The sequence below is a fragment of the Astatotilapia calliptera genome, chromosome 1 (genome assembly GCF_964374335.1).
Source record: "Astatotilapia calliptera chromosome 1, fAstCal68.1, whole genome shotgun sequence".
Classification (NCBI taxonomy): domain Eukaryota; kingdom Metazoa; phylum Chordata; class Actinopteri; order Cichliformes; family Cichlidae; genus Astatotilapia; species Astatotilapia calliptera.
Window position 1 is genome coordinate 1,929,422 of NC_137422.1, and position 15,532 is coordinate 1,944,953.

General features: G+C 42.0%; 1 protein-coding gene across 9 annotated transcripts in view; it reads right to left on the bottom strand.

Annotated features, from left to right (window-relative positions):
* Positions 1–14,762, bottom strand: part of herc1 (HECT and RLD domain containing E3 ubiquitin protein ligase family member 1) — a 96,729-nt gene extending 81,967 nt beyond the window's left edge. For all 9 annotated transcript variants that reach the window (XR_013907693.1, XM_026187799.2, XM_026187955.2 and 6 more), the window contains exons 1-10: positions 14,362–14,762; positions 11,500–12,476; positions 11,217–11,312; positions 6,631–6,825; positions 5,220–5,531; positions 4,864–4,960; positions 4,478–4,621; positions 3,656–3,783; positions 948–1,092; positions 538–709 (exon numbers count right to left, since the gene is read on the bottom strand). Coding sequence is in view for 8 of the 9 variants with exons in the window: in XM_026187799.2 (XP_026043584.2) it covers positions 538–709; positions 948–1,092; positions 3,656–3,783; positions 4,478–4,621; positions 4,864–4,960; positions 5,220–5,531; positions 6,631–6,825; positions 11,217–11,312; positions 11,500–12,450 (2,240 nt within the window). In the remaining variant the exon portion in view is untranslated. The remainder of the gene's footprint in view (positions 1–537; positions 710–947; positions 1,093–3,655; positions 3,784–4,477; positions 4,622–4,863; positions 4,961–5,219; positions 5,532–6,630; positions 6,826–11,216; positions 11,313–11,499; positions 12,477–14,361) is intronic.
* Positions 14,763–15,532: the final 770 nt, after the last annotated feature.

A 15,532-nucleotide genomic window follows, 5' to 3' on the forward strand; every position in this document is an offset into this window, starting at 1 on the left:
GTATGTATCTCACATGTATGCTTTTAATCAATCAACACCTAAATGTGTTTGTTAAACAGCAGTTCTCTCACGCCGTCACCCTCGTTGACGCCTGTTGGCCTTTTTCAGCTGTTCCTGGAAGTGCATATCCTTAAAGACCTTGAATTACATATTTAACAAAAAGGCTGAATCACAGTGCTTCTCTTCTAAACTCATCTCCCAGGCTGAGAGGTAGGACCTCTGAGGATGCTCACAGTATCAGGGTATTTGTTTTGATTTGTGTTTTTCGGTGCATTTTTGGAGACTGATTGCTGAGTGACTGCAATAAAACCCACCACTGTAACCTTTACTCTGAATCACAAGATCAGTGTGTTGGTTTTGCAGTTTCAGTACTTTTCACGTGTAGTTACTGCCCTTTGACTCGTGCTTCCTAGTAGCTGAAAAACAAATTCTGGTGGTCTTGCAACATCAGCTCTTGCCTGCAGTCCCACGTGAATATTTCCAGAGAGAAAATCATCATGATGGGATCAGTTCGTGGTAACTGTTGCGGTAGCTGACCTGTCTCTGGGCAGGGCAGTCCAGGCCAGGCTGTGAGAGGTGCCAGCTGAGATCTGCTGAATGGCGACTCCATCCAGGCCGATGACCTTCTTGGGTTTGGTGATTGGCCCTGTGGAGTTCCCCTGCCCACACTGACCCATAGAGTTGTTGCCCCATGCATATACTTCATTGTCTGCATCGGGATTAAGCACAACACGATCGAAACAGATATGTCATATCTCAAGCTGGAAGTTACATATTACCCTAAATTGACAAGGTCTGCAGATTTGCTATTACATCAGGCTGCTTGCAACAGCCCTCAACAAACACAAAAATTTTCTGTGTCAGCAAAAAAACTGACTGACAGAGACAGTTTGAGTATTTTAACTCTGATCCCAGACAGCAAGCGCACAAAAAGAGAAAAGTAGTACCATGTGACAGGGCCAGGCAGTGGCTGTCCCCTATGGAGATGTCCACTACTCTGGTGGTAGCCAGCTCCTCAATAAGTTTAGGTCTGAGTGCGGTGGCCTCAGAGGAACCACAGCCTAGGCAAGCACCGCAGCCCCAAGCGTACACCTGAAAACAAGAGCGGGATCAGCATCAGCACAGCTTTCTGTCCTGGGCAGTGAAGCGGCACCTCAGAGACAAATAACTGGAAGAACAATATTATGTAACAAATCTCGACCTTAAATATTGAACTGTGTCCAACCAGCTGTCTGTTCAGTAGGAATACATAAACAGCTGCACGAAATTCCCTCTTTGGGATAAATGTCCATAAGTTTCAAGGATCTAAGCAGCTTGAAACAAGTTAATTTCAAGATGTTTTAAGATCCTTTTGAATACATTTTAGGGCATCTTTTAAAAATGGCAACAATATTTTCAGCGTGTTTAATTTAAAATAGGCAGAATGCCTAAATGCTGTCACCAAGTGGAAAACAGTGATACACCTCCAGCTGTCAGGCCTGCAGACCTGTGATGTGCACCTCTGTCCTGTGGTACACACGAACTCGCAGGTTAAATACCTGCAAGCTTTTTGATGAATATTAGTGTAGCGTTAGCCACGCAGGGCTTTGTTGCTATAAACACCAAAAATATAGCGCCATGGCAAGTGTACAAGCTGCAAAGGAACAACGATTTTTAAAACGTTATGTCGGGGAAACTTTTGAAGCATTAGGAAAAATTCAGATTCAACAACTTGAACATGAAGGTGTAATGAAATGAAAATGATTTGATGCTTCAAGAATAACTGTCCAAATAAGGACCAGGAGTGGCACTTTCCAGACATTTTCTATTTCCATTGATAGCAGTTTGAACTTCTTCTGACCTCTGAACTTTGTTCGTTTCTCGTGTAGACAAGTTGAATTAGTCGTTCAACAAAACGGTGCACTCTCTTCTAAACTCATCTTACAGGTTGAGCCACAGGACCCACCCAGTATGAGTGTATTTGTAGGGCTGCACGATTTTGCATAAAATGAGAATCATGATTTTTAAGTGTGCCTATGCCAAAAGGCACACTTATTACTGTTTCTCGGATTTATTATTATTCTTATTATTATTATTATTTTCCTTTTTCATTTTGTGCGGCTGGAGCTGGAATGGTGTGCTATGACTTTTGGTGTTTATTAGTTCTATAGTTTTTTTAAATATGAATATTTTAATGCAAGTTTTTGCCCATTGAAATGAATGGGAAGGAAAGTGAAACTTAACTTCAAACGAAAGTGAAACTTAATTTGTGGTGTGTTGGCTCACTCTAGTGGTATGCCAGCAGTAGTACGGCCTGTCTACCCTTATTTGGATTTTTTTTTTGTAGCCGTATGAATGGCAAACTACACTCATTGGCAGCGGCATAGGCACACTTAAAATTTCTTCTGAAATTTTCGCTTTCTAGTTTGGTTTAGAATTGAGATCACAATTCTCTCACGATTTTCTTTTCCAGTATAAATATTTATCGCACTTATTAACTGCACATCAACTTCGTAACAGTTGCGACTGAACATAAAAACAATAAATAAACATAAAAACAACAAATGTCTCACGTTTTGTTGTTCCCGCAAAATGTTGTACTGCTTGTAATTCCGTCTCCACCGTTGCTCGACGCTGCGTGTATAGAGCAGGTAGTGCAACAATAGAAAAATAGTTGCGGGACGGCACTGTGTAGCGTTTGTCTAGGTCAGGGGTGTCAAACTCAAACACACAGTGGGCCAAAATTCAAAACTGGAACAAAGTCGTGGGCTAACATTAATATTTATTGAAAAAAAAATCTTCCTCCAGATATAAGAATGAATCTTTTCTTATGGACTCAAATAAGTTTTGCTGGAAAACTGAATATGGAACAAGCAAAGCTTAATACTAAACAATATATATATTAGCTGTATAATACCAGTAGGCCAGCTCTAATAGTAATTTGGTTTGGCTTCGTGGGCCAAATGTAATTAGGCTGCGGGCCAAATTTATTACTTAGGTGATAAGTGATAGCCTCCATAATGTCTTTGTGCCTGCGGGAGTTCGACGTGTATAGGGAAGCGCTGTATAAGGTTCCCGTTATTGATGTTTGGGTGGTTGACCGGGACGGATTTTCTCCTGTCACTTTCTCGTCATCCCTGACGTGCTCTCCGTTGTTTTTTCCTGCTAATTTTAGCATCACACGGCACAGCTTCTGTATCACGTGGTATAAGGCTCCGCCCTCGTCATTTGTTGAGCAGGAAGAGTGAGTGCTTGTTTTCATGCAGAGTACGTCCCGGATCAAAATACGGTACAATCGTCTTCGTCTTTTTTTTTTCTTTTTTTCTTTTTAAATCGTTGTCATTTGGAAATGAGATCGCACATAAGTATGAATCGAGATCGCGATTTTCTAACGATTAATCGTGCAGCCCTATGTATTTGCTTTGTGGTTTGTGGCAAAACTGCATATATTACACGAGTGAGTTCTGATTTCATATTGGTTAAGGCCTTGAGAAGTAGAAATTTCCCCCTCTGAGAGGGGGCGGGGATCATGTTTAAGCACTTCTATAATGATTGACTTTATAATTTTAAGATCGATCAAAATAATTTTACAGATATTTTAATGCTTAAAACTAAGATTACTGTATTGCAGACTTTTTATAACTCTTGGTTAGCGGAAACACAAATCATGTCCTACCTGTCCTGTAGAAGTTAATGCAAGAGATGACTGGCTTCCTGCACACACTTTTCTGATGAACATGCCCTGCAGGGCCTCCACTACTTTTGGTTTGTAGACTCGATTAGTATCGCCATGACCCAGTTTCCCTGCAAGACACAGAATGAACATTCTTAAATGAACTTATTTGCAGTTTACACATACTGGCCACTTCATTAGTTACAGCAAACATCATGGATTTACTGCAGATTTGTCAGCAAAACATCCTTAATGCGAATTTTCTGTTCCACAACATCCCAAAGTTGCTCTACTGGTTTAAGATCTGAGATCAGTGAAGTCACTGTTGTGTTTGAGAAACCAGGGTGAGATGACCTGTGCTTTGCGATGTAGTACATCATCCTTCATGTAGCAGTCATGAGAAAAATGGGTAAACTGTGGTAATAAAGAAATGGACACCTAACAGTAGCATTCTCAGTTGGTACTGTAGGGCCCAAAGTGTGCCAAAAAATATCCCCCACATAATTAAACCACCACCTTCAGCTTAAATGACTGGTACAAGGCAGGATCACTCTGTACGTTTGTGTTATTCTGAACCTATCTTTGTCCAGTTGCTGTAGACAATCTGACTCAATGTTTAGCAAGTTGTGCAGTCAAGCTCTTCTGCAGACCCTGGTTGTACTGACTGGTTATTTGAATGAATATTGCATTCCTATCAGCTCAAAGCATCCATTCAACTGGCCATTCTCTGACCTTTGGCATTATTTGTCCCACAGAAGTGCCAATGCAGATGTCCACATTTATACCCTTAGTTCTGAAGTCTATTTGACAAATGAAGGTACACACCATTGTCCCCTCCCCCAAATGACCAGACAGTGCGTCCATCCTTTGACAGAGCAATAGTGTGGGAGCTTCCGCATGACACCTCTCCAACATTGCTGATGTCTTTGACCAGGGTAGGAATGTTGCGGCTGTTGCTGTCACCGTGACCTGCATTCACACATAATAAAAAGGGTCAGGCTATTTACAAATGGAAATTCTGCAACACAAATGAAAAGCAGCAGATAACCCTGCACTCCCGTGACGCCCATCGTCTGTCATTTAGAAAATATACCAACTGGAACAGAGAGTAATCATCTGCACGGATATTTTGATGCTCAGAAAACTGGATGGATCTGCACATTACTTCACAGAAAAGGTGGAAATGAATGGACTGTAGCTCGACAACATACCTAATCTTCCAAAGTCTCCTTCTCCCCATGTGTACAGCTCTCCATCTTCACTGACTGCAGCACTGTGTCTGTAGCCAGCAGACACACACACCACCACCTGACAAAGCATACAAACGCATTGTAATGTTTGCCGATGCCAGGAAACACTCAAAAGACTGTGTGTTTTCTATGTGGTACAGGAGAACACCAACAAGATAATTCACCACGAGAACTGTTAAATCGTCATCTACTAGCACAGGACTCTGTATGAATTTTACAGTTTCTAGAAGTGGAGAAAATAGACACATCATATTTGGACCGTCTAGATTTCACTGCTGCTTTATTGTACTACATGAGTGAAAGTGTATACATCCTACCTTCCCCTGCAGCGGCCCCTGGATAAGTTTTGGGTACTTCTGTGTTGAGCTGTTCCCATGGCCCAGTTTGCCATAATCACCGTCTCCCCAGCTGAACACCTCACCCTCTGTGGTGAAGGCCAGTGTGTGGCCGTCTGATCCCTTGGATGATGACACCTTTTTGATGGCACGGTGGGGTTCAAAGGTCAACTTTTTGAGGGTCGACTGGTTGTTGGAGTCTCCGAGGCCTAGACGGCCATAACTGCCCTTCCCGCAGGCCCGCACAGACCCATCCGAGGAGATCACAAAGGTGCAGTACTGGCCTGCCTCAATCTGAAGAGAATAGCGAAGAAGTTTTGCCTCTGTGGTGAAAGGCTGCAGGCTTACTCAACACCATTCTGCAACTGTTACTGAGCGAGTTAGTGAGTGCTACGGTTTGATGCTGGAAAATATGACAAGGCACTACCCATCAGCCATGCTTCAGTTTAAGCCAACCTTCTCTAAACAGACAGTAACAGTTTCAATCTGCCATCGCTCCATCGCAAACAGCATCTCGTGCCAAAAGTGAGACCACATTTTCGATTTTTGTTACTTGGCACATGCAGTGCGGAACAGCTGACTGGTCTTTACCACCGTTCTTGTGATATACCACTGCAGGATCTCAGAGATTCTTAGATTAGAGAGACGGGGAAACTGCAACAAACTGTTGTTTCGTGTTTGAACTTGCTCTGCTCCTGCTCTGCTGCATCAGAGCTGCGTGGCCGTTGAACTCACAGTGGAGTCTAACATAGCCTGCTGCTAAAAGCTGCAGTCCAAGATGTTGGCACTGGAGTCTCTGTGAGACTGGAGACAGCTGAGTCACACTGAGGACCAGAACTACCAGGCTAACAGCAACTGAACTTCCAAAACGAGAGATTGTACACTCATAGATTGTGTTTTTCTCTCAGTCAGATGAAAATAAATTATAATTTAAATGTCACGTAACTGGGCAGCCTGCCCAGTTAAGTCTTGTTGGGAAATATTACAATATGAAATTAATTATAATATTAAACTCAGTAAAACTATAATCAGAATGAAAAAAATTAGAACACAAACAAAAAGAAACCGGGTCTCAGAGTTCTACAAGCTTCTCATGTTTCAGTCATTTGTTTCCCAAAACATAAACAAGCCAAGTTGGAAGTAAAATCAGAATCATGTTCACTCCATCATCTCTAAAGTACCATCCCTGTCTCAATAACAAATACAGTTTTAATCTCTGTGAGAAAACCAGTGAAATCTTACATCGAACCATTTTTGTGATCAGTAAAAGTAATGCCTCTTTAAAAGACAACATCCAGTTTGCCATTTGAAGCTGATGATAGGTTTCTTAACTTTCTACAAAGAACAGAGTTGAAGAATTATGAAGTTTTACAGTAGAAAGGTTTGCTCTTACTGTTTGTGCATCTGCGAAACTCGAAGCCAGCTTGGGCTGCAGTATCTTCTCTTGTGTTCCCTCCACTAGCTGGTGGCTGCTGTTGCTGCCCCACACATACACTTCACAGGTTTCCGACACCACAGGTGTCTCGCCAGTCTGTATGCTGTCCGGGCTAACACAAGTGCGAGAGTAGTCCGATGCCATTCGACATACCTGGGAGAAAACATAAAGAGGAGCCATGATACTTATTTCCAGCTGCATAGCTTTATGCTGAAACTCTTCTAGAGTAAGCTTTACTTTTATTATTATTATTGTTATTTAGATGATTCACAGCTAACAATAATAGTCCTTTCTTCTCATGGGCTCTCCCTTTCAAACGTTGAGAGCAAAGCCTGAGCTTTACGCTCACAGGAATTCCTCGTACGTACATCAACTTCATAACTTGTTCCACTTCCCCTTTCAGTTGATTCTGTCGGTAAAACATATGTAGTACGGGATACTGTCCCCCCACGCCCCCTGGCTTTAAGGCAGATGATCTGTAATGACATATTTGAGGTCCGTCTTGCAACCCAAGTTCATATGCTGTTCACTTCAATAAGAACACCTCTGCTGAGTTGAGCTAGCTACTACCAGTTAGCGCTTTTGTCCACTGATTTTAAGCTAGCTCAACTGCTTCTAACAGTCTGGCATAAAGCCCAGACACACAAAAATGTACTTTTGCTGCCTCAGGGTGTAACTCCCAGTTGTACATGGTATAATTGGTCGCTGAACCACTTCAGCTTTTGCTGGTCCATCAGCCAGCCGTGGAGAAGAGCGAAGTTATAACATACAAAGACCTGAGTGTTAAAAACAATAAACCCTGTCCTCTGCAACCACTGTCTGTGCTTTTTATACTTGTTTTGATCTTTGAATTTTTCTCCTGTTCCCTCCTGCTTTGCTTCTATTGGTCAGTTGAAGGTACGTCCACAAGTAACCCATGCTTTGCTTGGCTGCAGCACGGCTTTCAGTCACAGTGACATCACCATTAGCAGTTCTTATAAAGCAATTTTCTACTCTATCTGAACACTCAAACCGCTTTACGGAGCTTCACCGATTCACACAAGCACTGTTTTCTATGCAAGTGCTTTCTATCCAACTTTCACGAAGAACGGAAAACAACTCATGTTAGTATGTTGCCTAAAGATATTTGCCATGAAGGCCAGAGCACCTAGGGATTGAACCACAGATGATCTGCTCTACTCTCGAGCTACAGCCACACAGTTTTGTTCCCTGTTTTCCAGTGAGTTATCTGTTCTTTCGCTTATTCGCTAACATAAACTAATGCAAGTCAATTATCTGCAACTAACCAACCCGGTGATGGTGGTTACTGGTCTGCTGTTGACATCTCAGCACCAAAAGGAAGAAATGAAAGGCAGTTTTGAACTAACTTGCAAACACAGAAATGTGTTAAGCTTAAGTTTAACGTTTCCAGTTGTATTGCCAGATCACTTTTAATTTAAAAATAGCATAGCATCTTTATTTATAACGCACTTTACATCCAACAATGTTGACCAAAGTGCTACAAATATAAAACAGAGAGGAAACAGTTTAAATTACATGTAAAATATCTTAAAATTAAAAATAATATAATTAATAAGAAACATATTAAGAGACATCAACAAGTCCTGCTGTGCTGAAAGCCAAGGTAAATAAATATGTTTTAAGACGTGATTTAAAAACAGATAAGGAAGGTCCTGTCTAACATGTAAAGGCAACTCATTCCACAATTTTGGTGCTGCCACAGCAAACGCCCGATCCCCTCTGAGCTCACGATTAGTCCTGGGCACGCTCAGGAGGAGCTGGTCTGCCGACCTGAGGGACCGTGAAGGTATGTATGGATGAAGAAGCTCAGAGAGGTACAGAGGGGCAGCATTGGACAAACATTTAAAAACAAATAAAAGCAGCTTAAAATGGATCCTAAAATGCACGGGCAGCCAATGAAGTGAATATAAAACTGGGGTGATATGCTCGTATCTAGGAGTGCCAGTTAAAAGGCGTGCAGCAGCATTCTGGACTAACTGCAGTCGAAAAACAGAAGATCGACTCACCCCAAAATAAAGAGAATCACAGTAATCCAGCCGAACGGTTACAAAATACCCAAACTGTATTAAATAGTCAGCTTTTGTTGCTTAATGGTATAGTAGAAAATATGGCAACAATGCTTTTAAGTACCAGATTTTTCTCCTTAAATAAGGGTCCATCAGAGATTTAGTTTTCCTGGTAGTTCATCAGAGCTCTGTGTCACTTGACCTCTTGGCATTGTGTTTCTATCAAGAGCATGACTCATTTCTTTCGCTAAGTAAACTTTCACAATTAGTCGTGTTAGAATTTGGTTAAATCAAAACAATACAGTGATAAAAATATTGTTGTGCATTCTGTTTTACAGTTAATACTCTCAGTTACAAATCCAATGCACCAGCAGCCTGCTTTCAGTCACAGTGACGTCACCATCAGCACTTCAGTAATTGGTATGTTAAGTGCTTTGGAGCTACAAGTTACCATCTTTGATAAAGTGGAGTGCTAGCTGCTGTAGTGGAAGATGCAGCCATAAACACAGACATACAGCTGCTAGTTTAGGGCTGTGCGATAAGACGAAATATATCTGATGATGATATATCGAATAAGCAGCAAAAAAGAGCCGTCAGCTTCTCAAAATAAACCACAGAGTCAAACGTTAGAAGAGGTTTTGGTCCATGGTATGCCATTTAATAAAGGATCATTTCTTCATGAGAGACTGAACCCTCTGCAATCGATGTACAGGCTTTTTTTTAATATATATATTGCTATCGGGACAAGAAACCACTTATATCGGGATATAAGATTTTGGTAATATGGCACAGCTCTGTGCTAGTTAACTGTAAGAAATTCACTTAATCAACAGTACATGAATTTCAGTCCCCAAAACTAAGTCAGCAAGAAGCATTTTAATTCCATTAAAAATACTCCAAAAGGCACCAGCGCTACAAAACAACTACAGCTTCCTGTGGCAGCACTCCGGTATCCAGATTCATGAATTAATAAACAGAGTATGTTGTTGGTAGTTGTTATGAAGAAGGGTGACAGAGACCAAAGCTGTTTTATTTCACCAGGCTATAAACATGTTTATTTCTGCTGTACAATAAAAAGACTCCCATGTTGTGTTCACTGTATGATATTGACTACAATAAATCCACAAAATCATTAGCAGTACTTTCGGCTGCTTGAGGGGCACCACATCAGATCTGGCACAGATTTTAGGCTCTCCCTGGAACAACCCTCCCACTAACCCAGGAGTGGGAGTGGCATCAGGAGTGCACCAGCTGACACTACCCTGTGGCTGGGTTTGTGTCTCCTCTCGGTCTAGAAACTTCTCATATCATGTGAAGCAGTTAACACGACACTATGGAAGCCCTGCTTTCAAAGGCATCCTATCATGTGACCCGTTGAGTAGGAATGGGAACTGAATTTATAGATTCTGATTGCATTATTAATATCACTTCACATTAGATTCACATTAGGTTCTCATTGGCCCCACTGAGAGTCACCAACATCTCTAAGCAACATTTTAAAGATATTACATTTGTTCAAAGTAAATGCGTGCTGTATGGTTAAATGTTTGTGCATATTTTGAGATATTTCCCCTCTTTGCTGTGATCACCATTCGAGTCGTTACTCAAAAACAAAACAAAAAAACAAAACAATGAATTATACATTACTCATTACTTTTCTCAAAAGTAATACAGTACATTACTTAATTACCGACCAGAGAAAGTAATTCATAAACCTACAGGCTACAGTTCCACACACCAACAAAAATCCTCATTCTAATGAAGACACACATGTGATCTTTCTCTCGGTATGAACACAAATAAAGATGAAAACAGCTCAAAGCGACTGCCACAGTGATTCTACTGCAGAAAAATAAGCAGACAGAAACTGAGGATCTGAGCCTGGCTGATAATTACTTCTTTTGTTACCTGTTGAAGTTCAGGGTCTGACTGCTGGGCGGGTGTTGACATTTACTCAGCTTGAACACCACTCTGGGTTCCTGGCGAGCTTAGCATTAGCATTAGCATTCTGTCTGTGCGGATGCTTGCAAAGAGCCGAAGTTGTGCTATGCAGTCGCCTCTGTCCTGGGTGCAGTATCCACTATACTTTCGTGCTCTCGTCCTTTTTTGCAATTAAAATTAAAGTAATGTCCATATCCAGCTATAGACTGCGCCACTATTTTCTTCCTCTGACACACGAATTGAAATCAGTTGATTGTAGCACAAGTGCAAGTAGGACCCAAAAGCACAATCAATGGGAAAACGAACAATTCCAAGGAACTGAACTGCTGCGGTTCTTGATTTCCATGCCTACTTGAGGTCACCTGACACAAGATGTGAGTGAAGGTTGAGGAGCCTGAAGTCCAGTTGCTTTCTTTTCACTCAGGATTTCAGTATTAAATATGAATATTTTTGCCAGAGTGGAACAGAACTACCCAACTCAACACCAAAAGTAAACAATTTAGTTACTGCCATTATAAGGTGCTATTTTTGGCGCAATAATACAATTTCTTAAAAGAAAAAAATGTGCTTGCTTACTTCTTCAAAAAGACAGAGTGCCGCCTCATATAATGAACACAAGCCATCAGAGGTCCGTGTGGGTTCTCGCCACTGGCTACGATCTGCTGAGGAACCCTGGAAGAAGACAATTCAATGATGAGAACACTCAAAGCTTCAAAGCATGGACACTGCACTTAATAACACTCAAACTGTTGCAGAATACCATTTCTTGTAGAGATGAGGAATGACATGCATATATTACCAGTTCTGACTGGATTTATAATACTAAAAATTAATAGGTACATTGTTAACATTTACTTACCAAAGAGCGCCTCATCTGCATGAGGATGTTCATGAAACAATCATAGCTAATGAGGCCTTCTTGGTTCTGTAGCAACTTATTCTGCTCCATCGTACTGACCACAGCTGACGCAGCCAAAGCCATCTCAATCCACTCCAGCAAGTAGCGCAGAGAACCCCTCTGTGAAGCCAACCCCAGTAGTAGTTCTGAGGCCAGCCGCCGCCCTAAAATATCTGCCCCAGAATTTGGCATTGTCACTCCCTTCAGAAAGGTGGTAACCTGGGACAGGCAGTCCAGTCCCATTGGTGGGATCTTGCTCTCATTGGCAAGAGAGAGTGCTGGCAGGGAGCTAACAACATCAATGGCTGTGTGAATGACATCATTACACAAGTTTATGTTGCTCCCAGGATTTCCACCTGGGTTCGGTGCAGTAGGCATCATCCAGCTCTGGCGCAGCAGAGCAAAGAGAAGGCTCAGGCCAGTGCGAACACCCATCTCAATGAGGGCGTCAGTGCTGGACCGTGGCCGCTCACTGACAGAGTGCAGATCTGCCGAACCCGAGTTGTTCTCCAGTGAGTGCTGGTGCTGCTTAACCTTGCCCTTGTCATGATACTTGTTGGAAAGCGCGTAGAAGACGCGTTGAAGCACCAGCACACGTTTCCGCAGAGCGGCAGCAAACGGGGAATCAGAGCACACCATCTTGGCCAACGCCAATTGGCTGCTGAGCAGAGCATCCAGGTAGTGCTCCTGCTCATCACTAGAGAGGGACTCGCGCTCAAAGTCTGGGAGCTGGGGGCCCTTCAGACACAGCACCTGCTGGGGCAGCAGTACAACCTCTTTGTTGGCCAGCAGCTTTGAGTAGAGCACAGAAACTCCCTCCCGTGTGGCTATGGACTCGCTGTCCTCGGTAATCCATGAGCTGTTCAGGTGCTCCAGCCATTTCAGTTTCACAGGGGGGATCATTAAAGCCATGGCATGTTACTCTGGAGCCATCAGTCCTGAAAACACGGAGTGGGCAAAACGTTAACATTAAATCTGTTTCGATTAAATTTATATATGTACCCTCTTATAGAACAGCTATCAGAGAACAGTCGTGTTGATATGACCCATTGTAAAATAATAAATTGGACATTGATTGCATTCATCACTACTGCTGTTTGTGAAGTTTAGTTGTACATTTGAGAATAAAGTCAGCCTGACATGTTTGAAACACTATCTCCCATTTATTTATTTATAAAGCACATTTAATAACAACAGAGAGTTGACCAAAGTGCTGTACAAAGTAATAATTAAATAGTGACATTAACATCAACAACGGGTAAGAACATTAAAAGAAAATTAGGATAAAAAGAATTGGTAACTCTCATGCAGTATCAAAAGCCAAAGAGAAAAAATATGTTTTAAGCTGAAATTTATAAAGAGTGATAGTTGGGGCCTTTCTAATGCGGAGAGGTCGATCGTTCCACATTTTCGGCGCCACAACCACAAACGCCTGATCCCCTCTATGAACCATTCTAGACTTGCATAAATGATCACTTGATCGAAGGCTTCTAGAGGGCGTATAAAGCTGCAAAAGGTCAGACAAATAGACTATAAAGGTGTTCTGTTATAATTAGGGCTGCAATTATTCTGAAATCGAGAATTAAATAGCAATACAAACATCTACTATACTGCATCATGGTTCCATCTTACTGTAGCTGGGTCGTGTTTTGCGGCTTGGTCTTTTGGACTGAGCAGCCTAGTGCATCCTATACTGCTTTAGAACAGATGGGGATCTGAGGAATTTAAAGAAAGCTTTTGGTTATTATGTTCCTCAAGCCCATCGTGGGCAGTTTTGTGTTGTCTGCAGGGGGGGGCACTGATGTCAGGGAGTGGCCTGGTTCATGTCAGCATAACATCCACAATGGCTAGGATCCAGTGTTTCCCAGCAATGTGGCAAGATAATCAATATTTGCTTCAGATCTCTGTGGTTTAAAGGCTGCAGCTGATCTGTGTTGAAACATGAATCAGAAACTAAATAAGCTACAATTCTGGAATGTCGTCACGGTATATTTCATTGCAGTGTGGCATTTTTTCATTATATTTGATTTACATGGTCATTTCTTTACATTTTTAAGATTAGAAAGCTTCGAAATGTATGCTAACTAAGACACACGTGAAGGGTTACGTGAATTTTATAAAGTTTTCTGCTGTAGTGTAGATAACCAGTGTCAGGTCATGTAATCGTGGTGAACATGCAGACAGCACTTAGATGTTCAGATACCGTTAACATAGAGCAACGGCCGTGTTAACGCTGCTTTATTGTAGCTTCTAAGGTTAACAAACAGCTACCCGCCGGATGATACTTAGGTGTGACACCGCTGGCTTGAATGACGAGCGGTTTAGTAACTTGTTTCTTGTGTCAGATTGGAAAGGCTGTTTTTCTGCAATGATAATCACCAGCAGCTAATAGTTTCACAAAGTGACAGCACTGCAGAGGGCTGTCAAAGTAACAGAAATGGCAGTAAGCTTAGCAGCACTGCTAGCGCTTGCGTCAAACCACAAGCTACATGTTAGTGGTTAGTTTTGAGACGAGGCAAAACAAAACAAAACAGAAACAACTATCGACCGCTGCTACTGTCGGCGATTGTAGCTAACTTTCTTGACGACCCTCAGTTAGCCAAAGGTTAAAATACCTAAACGTGACATCTTCATGCGCGGGTGTAACGGGGGGTAACAACCTAGTTATGAGCATCCATAGCTGTACATAAAGCACAGGTTTGTGAGAGGTGAGCTATTTCGGCCAGTATCAGCCTGGCTTATCTGCTGTATCATCAGCGCCGAGTGTGTTAGCTTGCTAGCTACAGCTGACTAACGCTAGCTAGGGGAAAAAAGCTCGCTCACCAGTATAGCGAAAGGCCTCCTTTTCTCTGTGCGGTTACACAACAATCCAACTGAGCTTCATTTCAAGCAAAAGCAGTATGGTCAATGCCGTGGCGGTAACGTTAACGTGAAAAGAGACAGTGGCATGCAACGATTTCCATGCCTCCGCCCGCCTCGTCCTGCAGCGAGTGAATCCTGCAAGCGGCAGTGTGTTCACTGTCAACCCCGTACAGTGCCCCAGCCCCGGGCTATGACGCTGAGACCTGTCTATCTCTCTATCTGCCTGTCTGCTTCTCTAGTTGTCTGATTTTCGTTTGTCTGGTCAGTATGTTCCGTGTGTTTTCTCCGAGTGCCCATGTGCTCAAAACCATCAGCAGTAACGCACAGTAGCTCACGGCCACAGAGACAAAGGGCTTCATGACAGTCTTCGTGGTCAGCTGATTTCGATGCCATGTCACTTTTAATTATCATTTATGGTACAGGCCTCACCCTGACAGCGTCATTCTGTTCTGTACCATTACAGGTCAAAGCTGCTATCACAAAAATACTCTTAAAACTCAACCTTACTGTGAGTGTTTGAATAACTTAAAACTCAAACCCAAGTAAATGAAGACGCACATTTTTAATATGTTTAGCTCTTGTCTTTCAACATTTCAAGTATAATTGTTATCTATATTTATTTATTTATTTATTTATTTACTTATTGTTGTTGTTTCTGATCGGATTACCTATATACTGTATATTGTAAACTGGTCAAGCAAATTAAAGGAATACTTTAAGTGAGGGGAAAAAATCATTCCTATATATTGGGTGATGTGTTGAGAATAAAAAGATGTCGTATCATTTGATGAAAATGTTCAACCTACAAAGGGCTGCATTCAAAGACATGCCAAAAATGAAAGTGAAACAAAAAAAATATGTTCCAGGCTAAATCATTCTGCAGAAATTTCAGTACAACTCTATGGCTTCCACACACTTGTATTCGTGCCTTCCAATGTCTGGTCATGCTCTTAATGAGACAATGGATGATATCCTCAGGGATTCCTCCCAGATTTCGAGCAGGGCATCACTGACTTCCTGGATAGTCTAAAGTGCAATCTGGCGCCATCAGATGGACCAAAAGCATAATATTCCAGAGGAAGCAGGAAGTCAATGGTATCGATTCCTTCATTCTCCAGGAAATATCTGCATA